Source organism: Sinohyriopsis cumingii, chromosome 2 (assembly GCF_028554795.1).
Source record: "Sinohyriopsis cumingii isolate HCF-2022 chromosome 2, ASM2855479v2, whole genome shotgun sequence".
Taxonomy (NCBI): Eukaryota; Metazoa; Mollusca; class Bivalvia; order Unionida; family Unionidae; genus Sinohyriopsis; species Sinohyriopsis cumingii.
The window spans coordinates 116,779,054-116,792,341 of record NC_142962.1 but is presented as its reverse complement, the minus strand read 5'-3'; the positions used below and the strand labels follow the sequence as shown (position 1 = coordinate 116,792,341).

The 13,288-nt window shown below is 34.3% G+C and overlaps 1 protein-coding gene across 2 annotated transcripts in view; it reads right to left on the bottom strand.

The window, feature by feature from the left end:
- LOC149805672 (sprouty-related, EVH1 domain-containing protein 2-like) overlaps positions 1 to 13,288 on the bottom strand; it is a 175,579-nt gene that overhangs the window by 16,387 nt on the left and 145,904 nt on the right. For both annotated transcript variants that reach the window (XM_089950322.1, XM_089950323.1), the window contains exons 2-4: positions 9,289 to 9,466; positions 7,270 to 7,438; positions 3,829 to 3,869 (exon numbers count right to left, since the gene is read on the bottom strand). In XM_089950322.1, the coding sequence (XP_089806448.1) occupies positions 3,829 to 3,869; positions 7,270 to 7,438; positions 9,289 to 9,466 (388 nt within the window). The remainder of the gene's footprint in view (positions 1 to 3,828; positions 3,870 to 7,269; positions 7,439 to 9,288; positions 9,467 to 13,288) is intronic.

Genomic DNA, 13,288 nt, shown 5'->3' with positions numbered 1-13,288 from the left:
AATGCTGTAGAATTTTGAAGGCCTGCAACACATAAAAGAGAAACAAAAAACATGTCAAAATGACATGGATGCCCCTGCAAATATCATGTGATTTCAGACACCTTTTATCAAGATGCAAGGACAAACTATTGTTAAAAAGGGTCTTTATTCATATTTTGACAACAGAAAATATAAAAATCAAATGTGAAGGAACATATGTATGCATGGGATGGACAGAAATGGGTAATGCAATACGTTCTGGGTTTCCATGAAATATGCAAAGCAAGCAAGCCCAGAAAAAACCAATTTTACTTTTTGCATACGTAATTACCATACTGACTTCAGTCATTATGAAGTATACGACAGCAGTCGACATAGCAACAACACTCAACATATCTGACCCTCCCTGAAAGCAATGCAGATAGATCATTTTCTATGCATTAAACATTGAAGAAGATCTTTGGTCAATTTTAAAGATACAAACTTATTATCTGATGTTTGTCTGGTCATCAAAATGTCAGCGTTAGCATATGTGTGTGTGATGATGTTAACTCTATCAATTACTCATGTTTATAAGCATAATAAAATGCTTAAAATTGTGTTATTCCCTTTCTTAAATATCTTCCATAAACTAATATGAATAGATAACTTGTTCTCAACTGGACATCACATTTTGGGGTCATATTAAAATACTGAACTGTGGCCTTGACCTTGACACTAAGGCCTCGTGATGCAGCACTAGGGTGGATTTTAAGAATGACAATTACCCAAAATATTTACAACAAAATTGAAAAAGATGTGAAAGTTCAGTATGAATTCTTCTTAAGAAACAAAATGGTAGGGTGGATACACACCATTTTTAGTAATGATGAAGTTAACTGTAGTAAAAGCATACAATATCAGAATAGGCATTCGCATTGTACAAAAGTATTCTTTACAAATAACATTTACTGGATTTTTACAAAATACAATATACCATGATTGGGAAAAACAACAAATGTTATGCTGTTTGTGATACGGTTTCGATTCATACTGGGTTTATTCTAACTTTTCTTTACACTATTGATGCAACATTTCATTTAATACTCACCAGGTAAATACATTGCTTTCCATTAATTATATATTGTACTTCAAAATGAAGCTGTCCAATAGTGTTATGTATAAAGATTTATGGCAGGCAATGCTAAAGCAATAAATCAATTTTGTAAAGAAATTAAACAATTAAAAAATTGCTTTCCTGAAACAGCTGTTGTTTGCCAGATGGAGGGTAACTAAATGGTGCTTAAGCCTTTCCATTTTGTATGATTTTCAAGCCAGGAATGTCAATTTTAACTCACAATTTTCTTACAACAGATGTAAATCATGAAAAACTGTTTTGAAATGTGTAATGGCTCCACTGGAGGTTTGTTTTATATATGTATATAATTGCATATGCCTGGAATATAATGTCACTTTTTCTTGTGGCAGAAAGAACAACGGAAGTTATATTTGGGTAAGTGAACCTTAATTAGGTGAACACTCTTAAGATGGACCACATTTTGTAACGCCATCAAATGTAACCAAATTCCACTGCACTATCTTAAAATGCATTAGAGGAAAAGTATATGCAACTGGTGAAAATACTGATTCAAGACCTTGACCTTGGAGATAAACCTTGACTGTAATGAATGAGATGCCATCAAAATGAAACATACTCAAGTGCACCATGGTTCATCCCTGTATCTCAAACAGTTTTTATGATATGAAGTAGAAACAAAAGAAACCTTCAAATATGAGCTGTGGCCTTGACCTTGACAATAGGGCTTCTGATGTGTGATGAACCACATCTTCTAGTGATAATATTGATCCATTTATCTTAAACTGTTGTCATTTAATAAACCAAAAAAAGCAAATGATTGATAATAAATTATCAACCCGTGACCTTGTCCTTAAAGATAGGGAAGCCATTGTGATGCATGACACACCTTGTAGTGACCATAAGTTTCACTGATTCATTTCAAATAGCTATAAAGTCACCAAGCTGAAATAAAACTTTCACAGAAAATTCAACATACAACACTTTGACAATGATCATGAAGATAATTCTCCTGATGTGCAGAATTTCAACAAAATTATTATTATTATGAAGTTATAAAGTAGATAACCCAATTCTGAAAAATGATGTTTCAGTCTTTCCTGTGGTGTGTTCATATTCTGGCTGTTTCACTGTGGATAACACTGACATCTGACATCTTCCAACACCTCCACATGGGAAGTGCAAAACACATACCCCCAGAGTAGCCATGGCAAGTTGCTGGGTACCTGTTCCATCATGGCAGGTTAAAGCTGTGATGAGTGACGGAACAAAAAATCGCGCGAGCTGTACTTCAAAAGAAACACAGTGTAGTTCAGAGAAAGTGTGTTTAATTTTTCTAAGACAAGATTTAACTCCCTTGGCGAGGTATCTCACACCTCACTTATTATACTGCATTAGAATTATATGCACAACTTTTCTGCCTTAACATCTGTCTGCAAGAATTAAATCTACAGGATGAAATACTGCATACTGATCAAGATGTATGATGATAAATCACCAGTAAACACATCTGAATGCATTAGACAAATGAGGCGGCCACATACAAAGGAGAAGAATACATACATACAAATCCCAGAAGAGGTATAAGTGTAATTATTGCTACAAGTGGCAAAAAAGCGTGATCAGCGCATAAAAGCGTACTCTATATATTGCATGCTATCATTACAACACTATTTGTGTGACCTGGATTTTTAACGTAGCTTTAACAATTTACAACTGCAAGAAAAAAAAATGTACATTTATTTTTGCTGCTAACACAGCTGCTAAAATTGTAACAAATGGGCAAATTCCATGTGGATTAGCATCAGAAACAAACACAAAACATACTGACAAATTATTTATATACAACACTGACTATAACTAGTCCTCTAACTTTCTGAATGATCATAAAGTCAACAAATTCTCCAATAATCAAGACAATCTGATTGCTGTATTCCAACACTTTTAAATTCTTTTCATAAGTAATATTGTTCTGTCCTTACATGATTTTAAGTTTAGAAAGATCCCTCTGCTCGAACAGTTTTCAGTCTCAAGTCACATCGATAAACCCGATTAACATTAGCTCCCATTTTCTTTGAAAGTACAGACCAGTTGGATACACAAATATGCTGTCAATAAACTGAATCTGTGAGGCAAGTTTCAAACTGGAGAGACCCAACCTTTCTTGAAAATGTGTCATATAAAGCTGCCATAAATAGAAAATAACGAAACCACATGTAAGTCTGGGATGGGCAATCTATCTTATGCTATTCATATGCAGAAGTCTTTTTTATTTATTGAATGTTCTCAAGCTTATGTGATGAGTGTGATTAAAGAAGTGATAATAAAAATGACAAACTCGAGTTATTTCTTTATATTTTTTTAATGTTCCCAAAAAAGCATAATCCAGATACATGTGAGCATAAGATACAATAGTGTGAAAAGCACCATGATTATGCCAAAAGGATAATGGTTGGCATGTATGGAGCATGGGCAAGATATTGTTTTTTCCCACACAAAAACCTGTTAAGAATAATGACATTTACACTGTGTACTTTTCTTTGAGCTAAGCAATTTAAATTTACATATTACATACATTAGTCTTCTATGGTTTACAACAATTTTCTGCTATACAGTGACACTGGAATTAAAAACAAAATGGGATTCTGAATTTGGATTTAGTGCATTTAAGAATGTGGACACATGGTAGTGAAAACACCTCAACAGTTCAAGTATGTGTGTTTAATGTGGATATTTAATAGACAGCAGTGTCTTTCTGCTCCATGTTATCTTACCTCAAACACTTCCTCCTCAACATCTGGTTTAAAAATACCACCTGAAAGAAAAATATGAACAATGATCATAAAAACAAGCTCTCATAGATTACAGTATATAATGTTTTCATGGAACACGAATGCTCCAAATACAATGCCAAACCAACAAAAAAGCAAAGTTTATCTGGACATACAGCCATAAAAAGTTAACACTACTACAGTCTGATAATTTGGTATGTTTGTGGTCCCAATGTTGCACATTGAGCATTGGCTTTCAGGGTTTCCCAAGTTTTTGTCCAATGTCTCCCCAAATCTGGACTGTGTATTCCCTCTATGTATGCTTTTTCATCAGAAAAAAAGATCACAAAATACACCTGCAACTTTTCATCAGTGGATGTCCACCCATGTCTCTGTTGGTGCTAGTAATATCCAAAGTCGCAAATGGGGATAAAACTGTAAGATGATAATAAATATCCATTTTAAAACAATGTATCTGGCAATGAAAAATTATTCAAAGTTTGTGAAGGAGTTGCCACGTAAAGTGTCTGCTAGCCATTAGTGTAACATATTTTTGAGGTCAAAGTTACCCCATCACAAGGAAGATTCAATTTATTTTTAGGTTGACAAAAGAGACATTTACACAAATAAACAACTTAACATTTAATTGATAATTTGTTTGTTTTGAAAGAGAAGTAATTCAGAAAATGAAAGTATTTATTACAAAATATGCTAGATGATAAGTGTAATGTTAAAGGAGAGATCAAGATCTGTAGTAAAAAAAAGTCCACTGTGCTGATCATTTCAGATTAACCACATGGTTTCATGGGTTACATGAGGACAATAAACTTTGATTACAATAATTAAGTTTTTAAGGAAAATATGAAAGTACAGTGCAGACCATAAAGTCAATGTGGCAATGATGGTAAAGCAAACAAGATTATCTCATTTTTATATCACTATTAGTGCATTATTTACTATTATTTTCCTGTTTTTCTCTAAAATGTTGCATATCTTCCATACAAGGAATGAGGGTGACACAGTGACCCCTGCACTTGGCATCCTATGCAGGGTTCATACAGAATTCTGAATGATAAATTCAAAGACTTTTCCCAAACTTTCAAAGACCACAAACATAGATTTCAGATTTCCAAGACCTATTTTTATTAACATTTTGTATACAAATTACTAAAATATTGTTTAGTGATGAAATTCAAAGTATGATTAATCAAAAGACAGAAACCAGGAAAACTCTATATCTGAATCTAATAACCTTGGACAATTTTATTTGTGATTATGGAAAGAAATTAAAATGTTTGGGTTTATTTCAATTTTCATAGACTTTTAAAGACCTCAGGGTAATCTGCTTGATCTTCCCAAACTTTCAAGGCCTTGAAAATGCTGCCTCATTTTTTCCAACCTGTCATGGACCGTCAAAGACCGTAAGAACCCTGCTATGAGCAACACGGGGGACCAATCCCACCTATTCATAAAATGTCACAATTATTGCAGGCAGATCTGTAGCAACACAACAGTGCACACATCAACCATTTAAGGCAATATATTTCTCAAAGATCTTGTTTAACAGTCAGCTGATGTGCCAAATAACATAGATCCTATCTAGTATTTGACAGTAATACACAATACATGTGCATGAAAAAGACCATGACAAACTGAAGAACTAATATTCCTTTGCTTTGCAACTTCAGTTATCTGTGACTAACATAGGTCCTATCTAGTATTTGACAGTAATACACAATACATGTACATGAAAAAGACCATGACAAACTTAAGAACTAATATTCCTTTGCTTTGCAACTTCAGCTATCTATAAGCGACTTCAGAATTTCCAACTACCTCACTCTAGGTAAGCTATACCTAACTCGAGTAAAAGAACTTATTCTTCAAGTGTGATACTGATAGTCTGTAAAAGAATTAAACAAAAAGTTAATTCTAAAGAAAACAGTTACAAGTACACTTACCAAATGAGCAAGCCATGGAAGCAGCGTTGAGAGATAAAAAATAAAGTATCAACAAACATGAGAATTTTGAGATTTACATACAGATGACCTTACGTCAGTGTTTATTTCATATGCAATTTATAGAAAAAGTTAGAAAATATGCCATCAGCTGATGCTTGCTGTAGGTGGCATAATTTGTATTATTCAACCAGTTTGATGAATTTCATGTCTGATTAACTGGAGTTTGAGATTCTATTTACAAATCCACATTATGCAATGACTATGTTATTTTTGCCAAGTGACATATCCCAGTGTAACATGAGATTTATGACATGTCATGACACTTGTTTTTGGGGTTAACGCAATTTTTCAGCAAATGATAGGCTGTACATGGCAGCCAGTATCACTGCTGAAAGAACCCAGGAAAACATCTGTATGGACCACCAACCTAAAGCAAGTTACTTGCAACTTTTCGCATATATACCCAAAGTGGCTGAGCCTGAGACTCAAACCGTTTCTGACAGATGAGATGGCAGAAATCATTAAAGGTGAGCGCTTTAGGCCACTTGGCCACCTGGGACCCCATGATGATACGGATCAATACACATGTTGATTTTATTTGACAAAATACTGCTAACAAATAAACTTGCTAAAACAATATCGCTGAATCAGAATAAATAAATTCTAAAGAAGAATGTTGGAAATTCGTACTTCGTTCATGACAATTTGTTTCTAATAATCTAGTCAACATTTTTTTTAATAATTAAAAACACTTTCAATACCGGGAAAAGGCAAAGATAACTCCATGATATTCGCAACAATTGCTCTGACGTTCATCTACAAAAAATAAACCAAAGTTTCCTCCTAGTCAACAGTCCTTGCAGATTCATAATGAATTCTCTGTTTAATCAAAGCCAGATCCAGAATGAAAATTATAAAGTGCAGCTGTTTTCTTGTACATTTAATAACTGAGTCTTTTTCAGAACAAAATCTGAGGACTGTTTGGAAATTTCTAAAGTCAATGCATATCAAATTAGTTCCAACATCTTCCATAATATTTTATATTCAGTATTCTCTAACATAAATTAGCATGTTAACCTTTTCTGAAGCATGCGAGTCATATATTGTTAGATTTTTTGGCAACAATAATGCACTAGTAAATAAACTGTTCTAACATTTTCACAAAGATGAAATAAACTTCATTTTCTTTCATAATTTAGCCAATGAAATCCCACGAAATCGTGAGACTGTTAACATAAATGGAAGTCAGAAACTAACATTTTCATTATATGAGCTTCAGAACATTATTTTAACACAAACACTGATGCCTATGCACATAATTCCTGCAGTATATTAAGATGTGCAACCTGAGACGATATTTTCTTTTGCAACCTTAATGCACAAATTACACGAATTCTAAATTTCACACTGATCTTGACAATTCATATGCCTTGACAGAAAATTCTTTTAGTGCTGTGGTCAACTTTAGAAATTGCTGACTTACCATCTGTAAGGTCTGCCACTGCTGACTTTATACCCCTATCAAAGGCTTTGGCATCGTCGTACCTTTCAAAGGTCAAACCAAATCGTTTATCATCTATATGCCAATGATGAAATTTAGGATTGGCTTTTGTATACCTAATTTCCTTTGTAAGATCACAGTTGAGCACCACCTGCAAAAGAAGTAGATACGAGGTTGTTCATTATGTAAAAGGCTTAAATTCATTACCAGAAATTTGCATGTTACCTGCACACTGTACAAATACATTCCCTTTATAGTCATATTTATTACATATGCAATTAATCTTACATTCTGGCATGATGCATTGCGTTCTTTGATTTGTGCATATTTGTGACATAAAAACAAGAGTTCCATGAAGATACTAATGCTCTGCTGCCTGCAAAGAATTTCCATTAATTCACGATCTTGCTACAACTAACAACTGTTAGATTCCCAAAACAGACCACAAGTCTGACAGCCAGATAATACTGTTTCCTCATATAATCTCTGTAATCTAAATTAATCTTTATCATAGCATAACACTTCCTCTGAGTTATTTTTAATTTTCTAAAATTCAAAAAACAAACTTTACTGCAACATCAAATGTGTAGACCAATATATCAGTGTGACTTGATTTGGCTTCTGATGTCTTGACAACTCTCACTGCACAAACCAACGATATGAATATTTGATTTAATAAAACAGAATCATAACTAAACATAAAACGTTAGCATATATCTCCATTCACAATGGACACAGCACGACAGAAGTCTCAAACATTGTACAATTAATGCCCCCCCCCCCTTCCCAATGATATAGTGTGAGTTGCAACTAAAAATGTTTTATATTATTCTTAGTTACTTCTAAAAGTGAAAGATTAAAGCAGATACTGGGGAGAATAAATAGTGAATGAGAGGATTAATGTCAGTGACTATAGGACTCGGTGCAAATTGTCTTGCCATTACATAAAGAAAACATCGAAAACTATTTCATTATGAGCTGATCAGACATTTCATCCATTACAACAGTCATGGTTCATTCATATTTTGACTGTTTACAGTTATCAAAGTGAATTTACTTGCAAACACTCAATACAGTTTATATTCTAAAGAAGAAATGTAAAAACTGAACAGAGTAACACAAAACATTTATGATTTTTATTTCACACTCATATATAATGATCAAGGAACCTGTAAGTTTTTACTTCTATCTTCTACATATAAAATATATAATGCAAACATGGATATCTCCTATATGACAGATCTATGTAAACACAGATCATACTGGATCTGGGCAAACATGGATATCTCCTATATATGACAGATCTATGTAAACACAGATCATAATGGATCTGGGCAAACATGGATATATCCTATGTATGACAGATATATGTAAAAACAGATCATTTTTATCTCAGATCTGGGCAAACATGGATATCACCTATATGACAGATCTATGTAAACACAGATCAAATTGGATCTGGCCAAACATGGATATCTCCTATATATGACAGATCTATGTAAATACAGATCATTTTTATCTTAGATCTGGGCAAATATGGATTGTCACCTATATACGACAGAATTATGTAAACACAATTTATCTCAGATCTATGTAACACAGATTATCTCAGATCTATGTAAACACAGATTATCTCAGATCTATGTAAACAGATCATCATCTTAGATCTGGGCATACATAGTTTATCACCTATATATGACAGATCTAAAATGCAATCCGAGTAAAACAGACCAATCAAATTATAATTTTCATATTTTTAGAAGTTAAAAGCAACATTTTTCATCATATCACTGCTAATAACTTTCCACAAGGCAAAACGGAACACTTAATCTGAAAGGCTACTAAAAATTTAAGTGGAATGTGAATTCCTTATCACCAGATCAGACTTTCATCACTCATATTAGATCTTCAATCTCTGACCATTGCATATTAGATCTTCATTATATCCGAGATCTGAATTTTTATCATACTGGATCTAAAACACAGAACTGATATACTCACCGAATTATCAGCTATTCTTTCTCCATATATTAAATATTCATTTTTTGATAAATTATCTTCTTTTGATCTTCTTTTTAGCCCCACATAGCTTAGGCCACCCCCTCCCATGGGGACCCATCCTCCACTTGAATCGTCCCTCATCATAACCTGTGCAGGAACACGCACAAGGTACTCTTCACTGTAAAGAAGAAATAAGACAAAATTATTACTAGTCATAACAGCAAATCTGCATCGAATAGCACTGCCCCAATGATTTCCACCTTCATTCATTTCATGTAATATCATTTCCAACCTCTTCTTTATGTGTTTGTGTTTTGGATTTTAAACATAGCTTTAACAATTTTTCAGTCATTGCTATGACGTCTGCAGTGTGAAAGTTTATAGTGATGTCTAACTCGGGGACATCATGCTGCGGACATGAAGCATCATGTCCCACCCAGTCACATTATCCTGACACCAGGCAGACCAGTCTTAACACTAACCTCTTAATGCTGAGCGCCAAGTGAGACAGCTAGTAGTACCATTTTTATAAGTCTGTGGTATGACTTGGCCATGGTTCGAACCTGCGATCTCCAACATCATGAGCAGACCCCCCTAACTACTTGAGTGGTGACTTATTTTTGTAACCGTCAGTCAAGGAAATTACAGCTACAACCTCCAAAATAAAAGAGACATACTCCAAGTATACCCAGTATTTAAAATGAACTTTCAGAAACTCCATTTATCATGAAATCAGCTGTAATGAAATATCAGAGATTACAAAGCAAATAGTGTCTTCAGGTGGCCAACTGGTCGAAGGTGATCACCATTACAGATCACTGACACATCAACTCAGTCTCCATGGGTTTGGTTCTTGGCTCGGCCAATATGGGCATGTGGGAAATCATGCCAGTAACTTCCTGTGGGTAAGTGGTTCTTCTTCCACCAAATATATTGGCTTCCATGTTGGGAGGAGAGGTCAAAGCTCACTGCCTATCTGAAAGTTGGAATTCACGAAAACCATGTCAGCATAGGACAGCCACACACTAAGGGCCTGGCAGACTTGAACCACCTTACAAAGAGCCATACCTACATGAAATCAATGGGAAGATGATTTATCTTCTCAGAAATTTCATGTACAACATTTGTCATGTCTTGTATTCATTTACAGATTCATCAAGCAGTGAGCACATGCTGATGCAGTTCAAGTTGGCATGACATCACTACTGCATTGACATGAGCTCTCTCCAGGCTGCTGCAACAGAGACAGATTTCTGGTTATTGGTATGCTGAAAAGTATGTCTATTTTCATTGGTTATCAAAAACATTACATAACTTTAATTTAATATTCTCAAATTTTTAAAATATATATCATGAGAACGTTTTTCTGATTAAAATGTAAAGGAAAAAGAACTGCTTAAAAAAACAACCAAAGACCATAAAGAAGCTTTTCAGTTGCATGAACTAGGACTCTATCATGACAGTTGCATAAACTGGGACTCTATCATGACAGTTGCATAAACTGGGACTCTATCATGACAGTTGCATCTTCCTAAACAGTGCCCCAGATAAGCAGTATATCCATGTATTTCACTCTATTAAAACAGTCAAAACACCCAAGTGTTTCTTCCAGCATGTGTATATTTGTGTAAATAAACTGCTAATTTAAATGTATGGTCTAATATTATTCTCTGGTAACATCAGTATGTGTGTTTCTGGATTTTTAACATAGCTTTAACAATTTGAGTCATATGGCAACAATATCTGCAATGTAACAGTTTATAGTGAAGTCTAGCACTGAGGCATCATGCTACAAAACATGCATAGCCTCATGCCCCACCCAGACAAATTATCCTGACACTAGAAATAGCAGTCTTAACACCAACATCTTAATGCTGAGTGCCAAGTAAGGTTGCTTCTAGTAGCATTTTTATGTTTTTGGTATGACTCGGTTGGGACTTGAACCTGAGACCTACATCCGAGACGTTGACTCTAACCACTTAGGCCACTGTTAGAAACATCAGAAAGATACTAATGGTGGCACTCTACAGTTTCAAGAACTTTAAATCCCCTTTATTTTGGTGTATGATTGATGGGAGTAATTTGGGTTGAGGTTACATCATAGGCTTGATTCAATTCAGATGAGTGCCTACCATGAAACATTCACTTCATAAACTCTGAAGGTCAAGTATTAAAAAAAATGAGCAGACATTTTATTTTACTTTTTAAATATTTTGTTAATTCATTCATTGCACTTAAATAAGCTGCTATGGCAAAATTTGTTTTCCCTATTGTAATAACTGCTAAAGATACTGTACTTGACTAATTCAGGCAGATTTTTGGGAGCTCATGGAAGCAGTCATTTTGGTTAGCTGAGTGCTTAGATCATGTATAATTTTAACAAATACAGTGTAAGAAATTCCTGCCACAGTAAATGAAAGTAGCATAGAGGTGTGCCAACATTCTCTCCAATGTGCATGTTGCGAATGCAAACATATTCACCTTTCAGCTGTCACTCTCTCAGAAGTACTAATAACTAGTGAATTTCTTGCATAAAACCAAGCTTTCAGATAACATCAGAAAGATGCTACAAATGATGGGAAAATGAAGGAGACAACATTCAAAGCCTGAAAGTTTATCCAAAAATTCAACAATTCTTAACTTTTTCCAGCCAGCTGAGACCATCCTCAGTACCATTAATGTGAAGTATTCTCCAAGGTATTAATGATAAATTTGTTGAATCAGACTCTATTTACATTATTTGTGGAGACAGCCATTACCCTATTCGAAAGTAATTGATTTAAGTAATAGAGAGAAAAGGCTAAGATGTATGCATAATGTACCAAATACCAAGAGAAAAAATGTCCAGCCTGATGAGGGTTCACCAAATCTATTGAAGTCCTTGGTAGACAGTATCTCCAATGATAAATGGGTGCAGAGAAAATGATTTCGCTTGAGAACATAAACAAAACAACTCGGTAAAATTTTAAGTGATTATCATTTAAAACTGAAAAATATCCAATTAGTTTATTTTAAAATATAATTTCATTCAATTAATTGTGAAGGTGAAATACCCAATGGGCCTGAAAATTATCTAAGGTACTGACAAATGATGTAAACAGATTTTTGTGGGTCACACTGACTTTATATTTTGGGCACAGTGACTGTGCATAAGAGTCAAAAAAGAGTTAAAGTGATGAGAAAAGAGGTAGAATAGAGTATGGTTACCATTAGAAACCAGCAGAATTTCTGAATTGCAGTACAAAACAGAAACGGTAATACAAATTGCAATATTCTGGAATAATACAAAAAAAGCAAAAAAACAATAAAGAAACAACAAGAAATCAAAGTTACCTAGAACTTACATTTCTTCAAAATTCTTAGTGAAACATCTTTAAAAAATGGGTCTGAGGTACATGAGATAAGCATATTCTCAACTCTGGACACAATGGCCGCCAGGATGAAATGATTTCAACAGATGTATGCAGACAAATATGTAAACGGTGAAACTTACATCCACACTACATTCCCACAAATGACAAGGTTATCAATTATTTTTTTATATCTTTCTTGGCGAATTTCAGCCAATAAAGCCACCACACCAGTGAATTTGCATTGTCTGGCAGCAGCTCGTACAAGAATTTAAGCTCTGTATCTACCATCTTGCATTGCTGCAATGCAACATGTGGAATATAATGTGCCATTCAAAACTTGGAAGGGGGGGGGGGGAAACAGCAGACATTAAAAGTGACAAAACATTTAATCAAAACAAATGCTAGCTGTAAAGAGAAATCTTATTTATTATACACTATCTATAAAGCAACACAAAAAATGATGCCTTGGCAATCCACTGTGGTACACTTACCAGAAGGATCTCCTTCATAATATGGTTTGATATAATGGTAAAAGCAGATCCCCATGAAATGGGAGGGGTTAGATTTGCTAATGACAATTATGTCAGCTGCTAATATACTTGAAGCCCTACAGGCCAAATATTATTCAAATACAACAAATACTCACC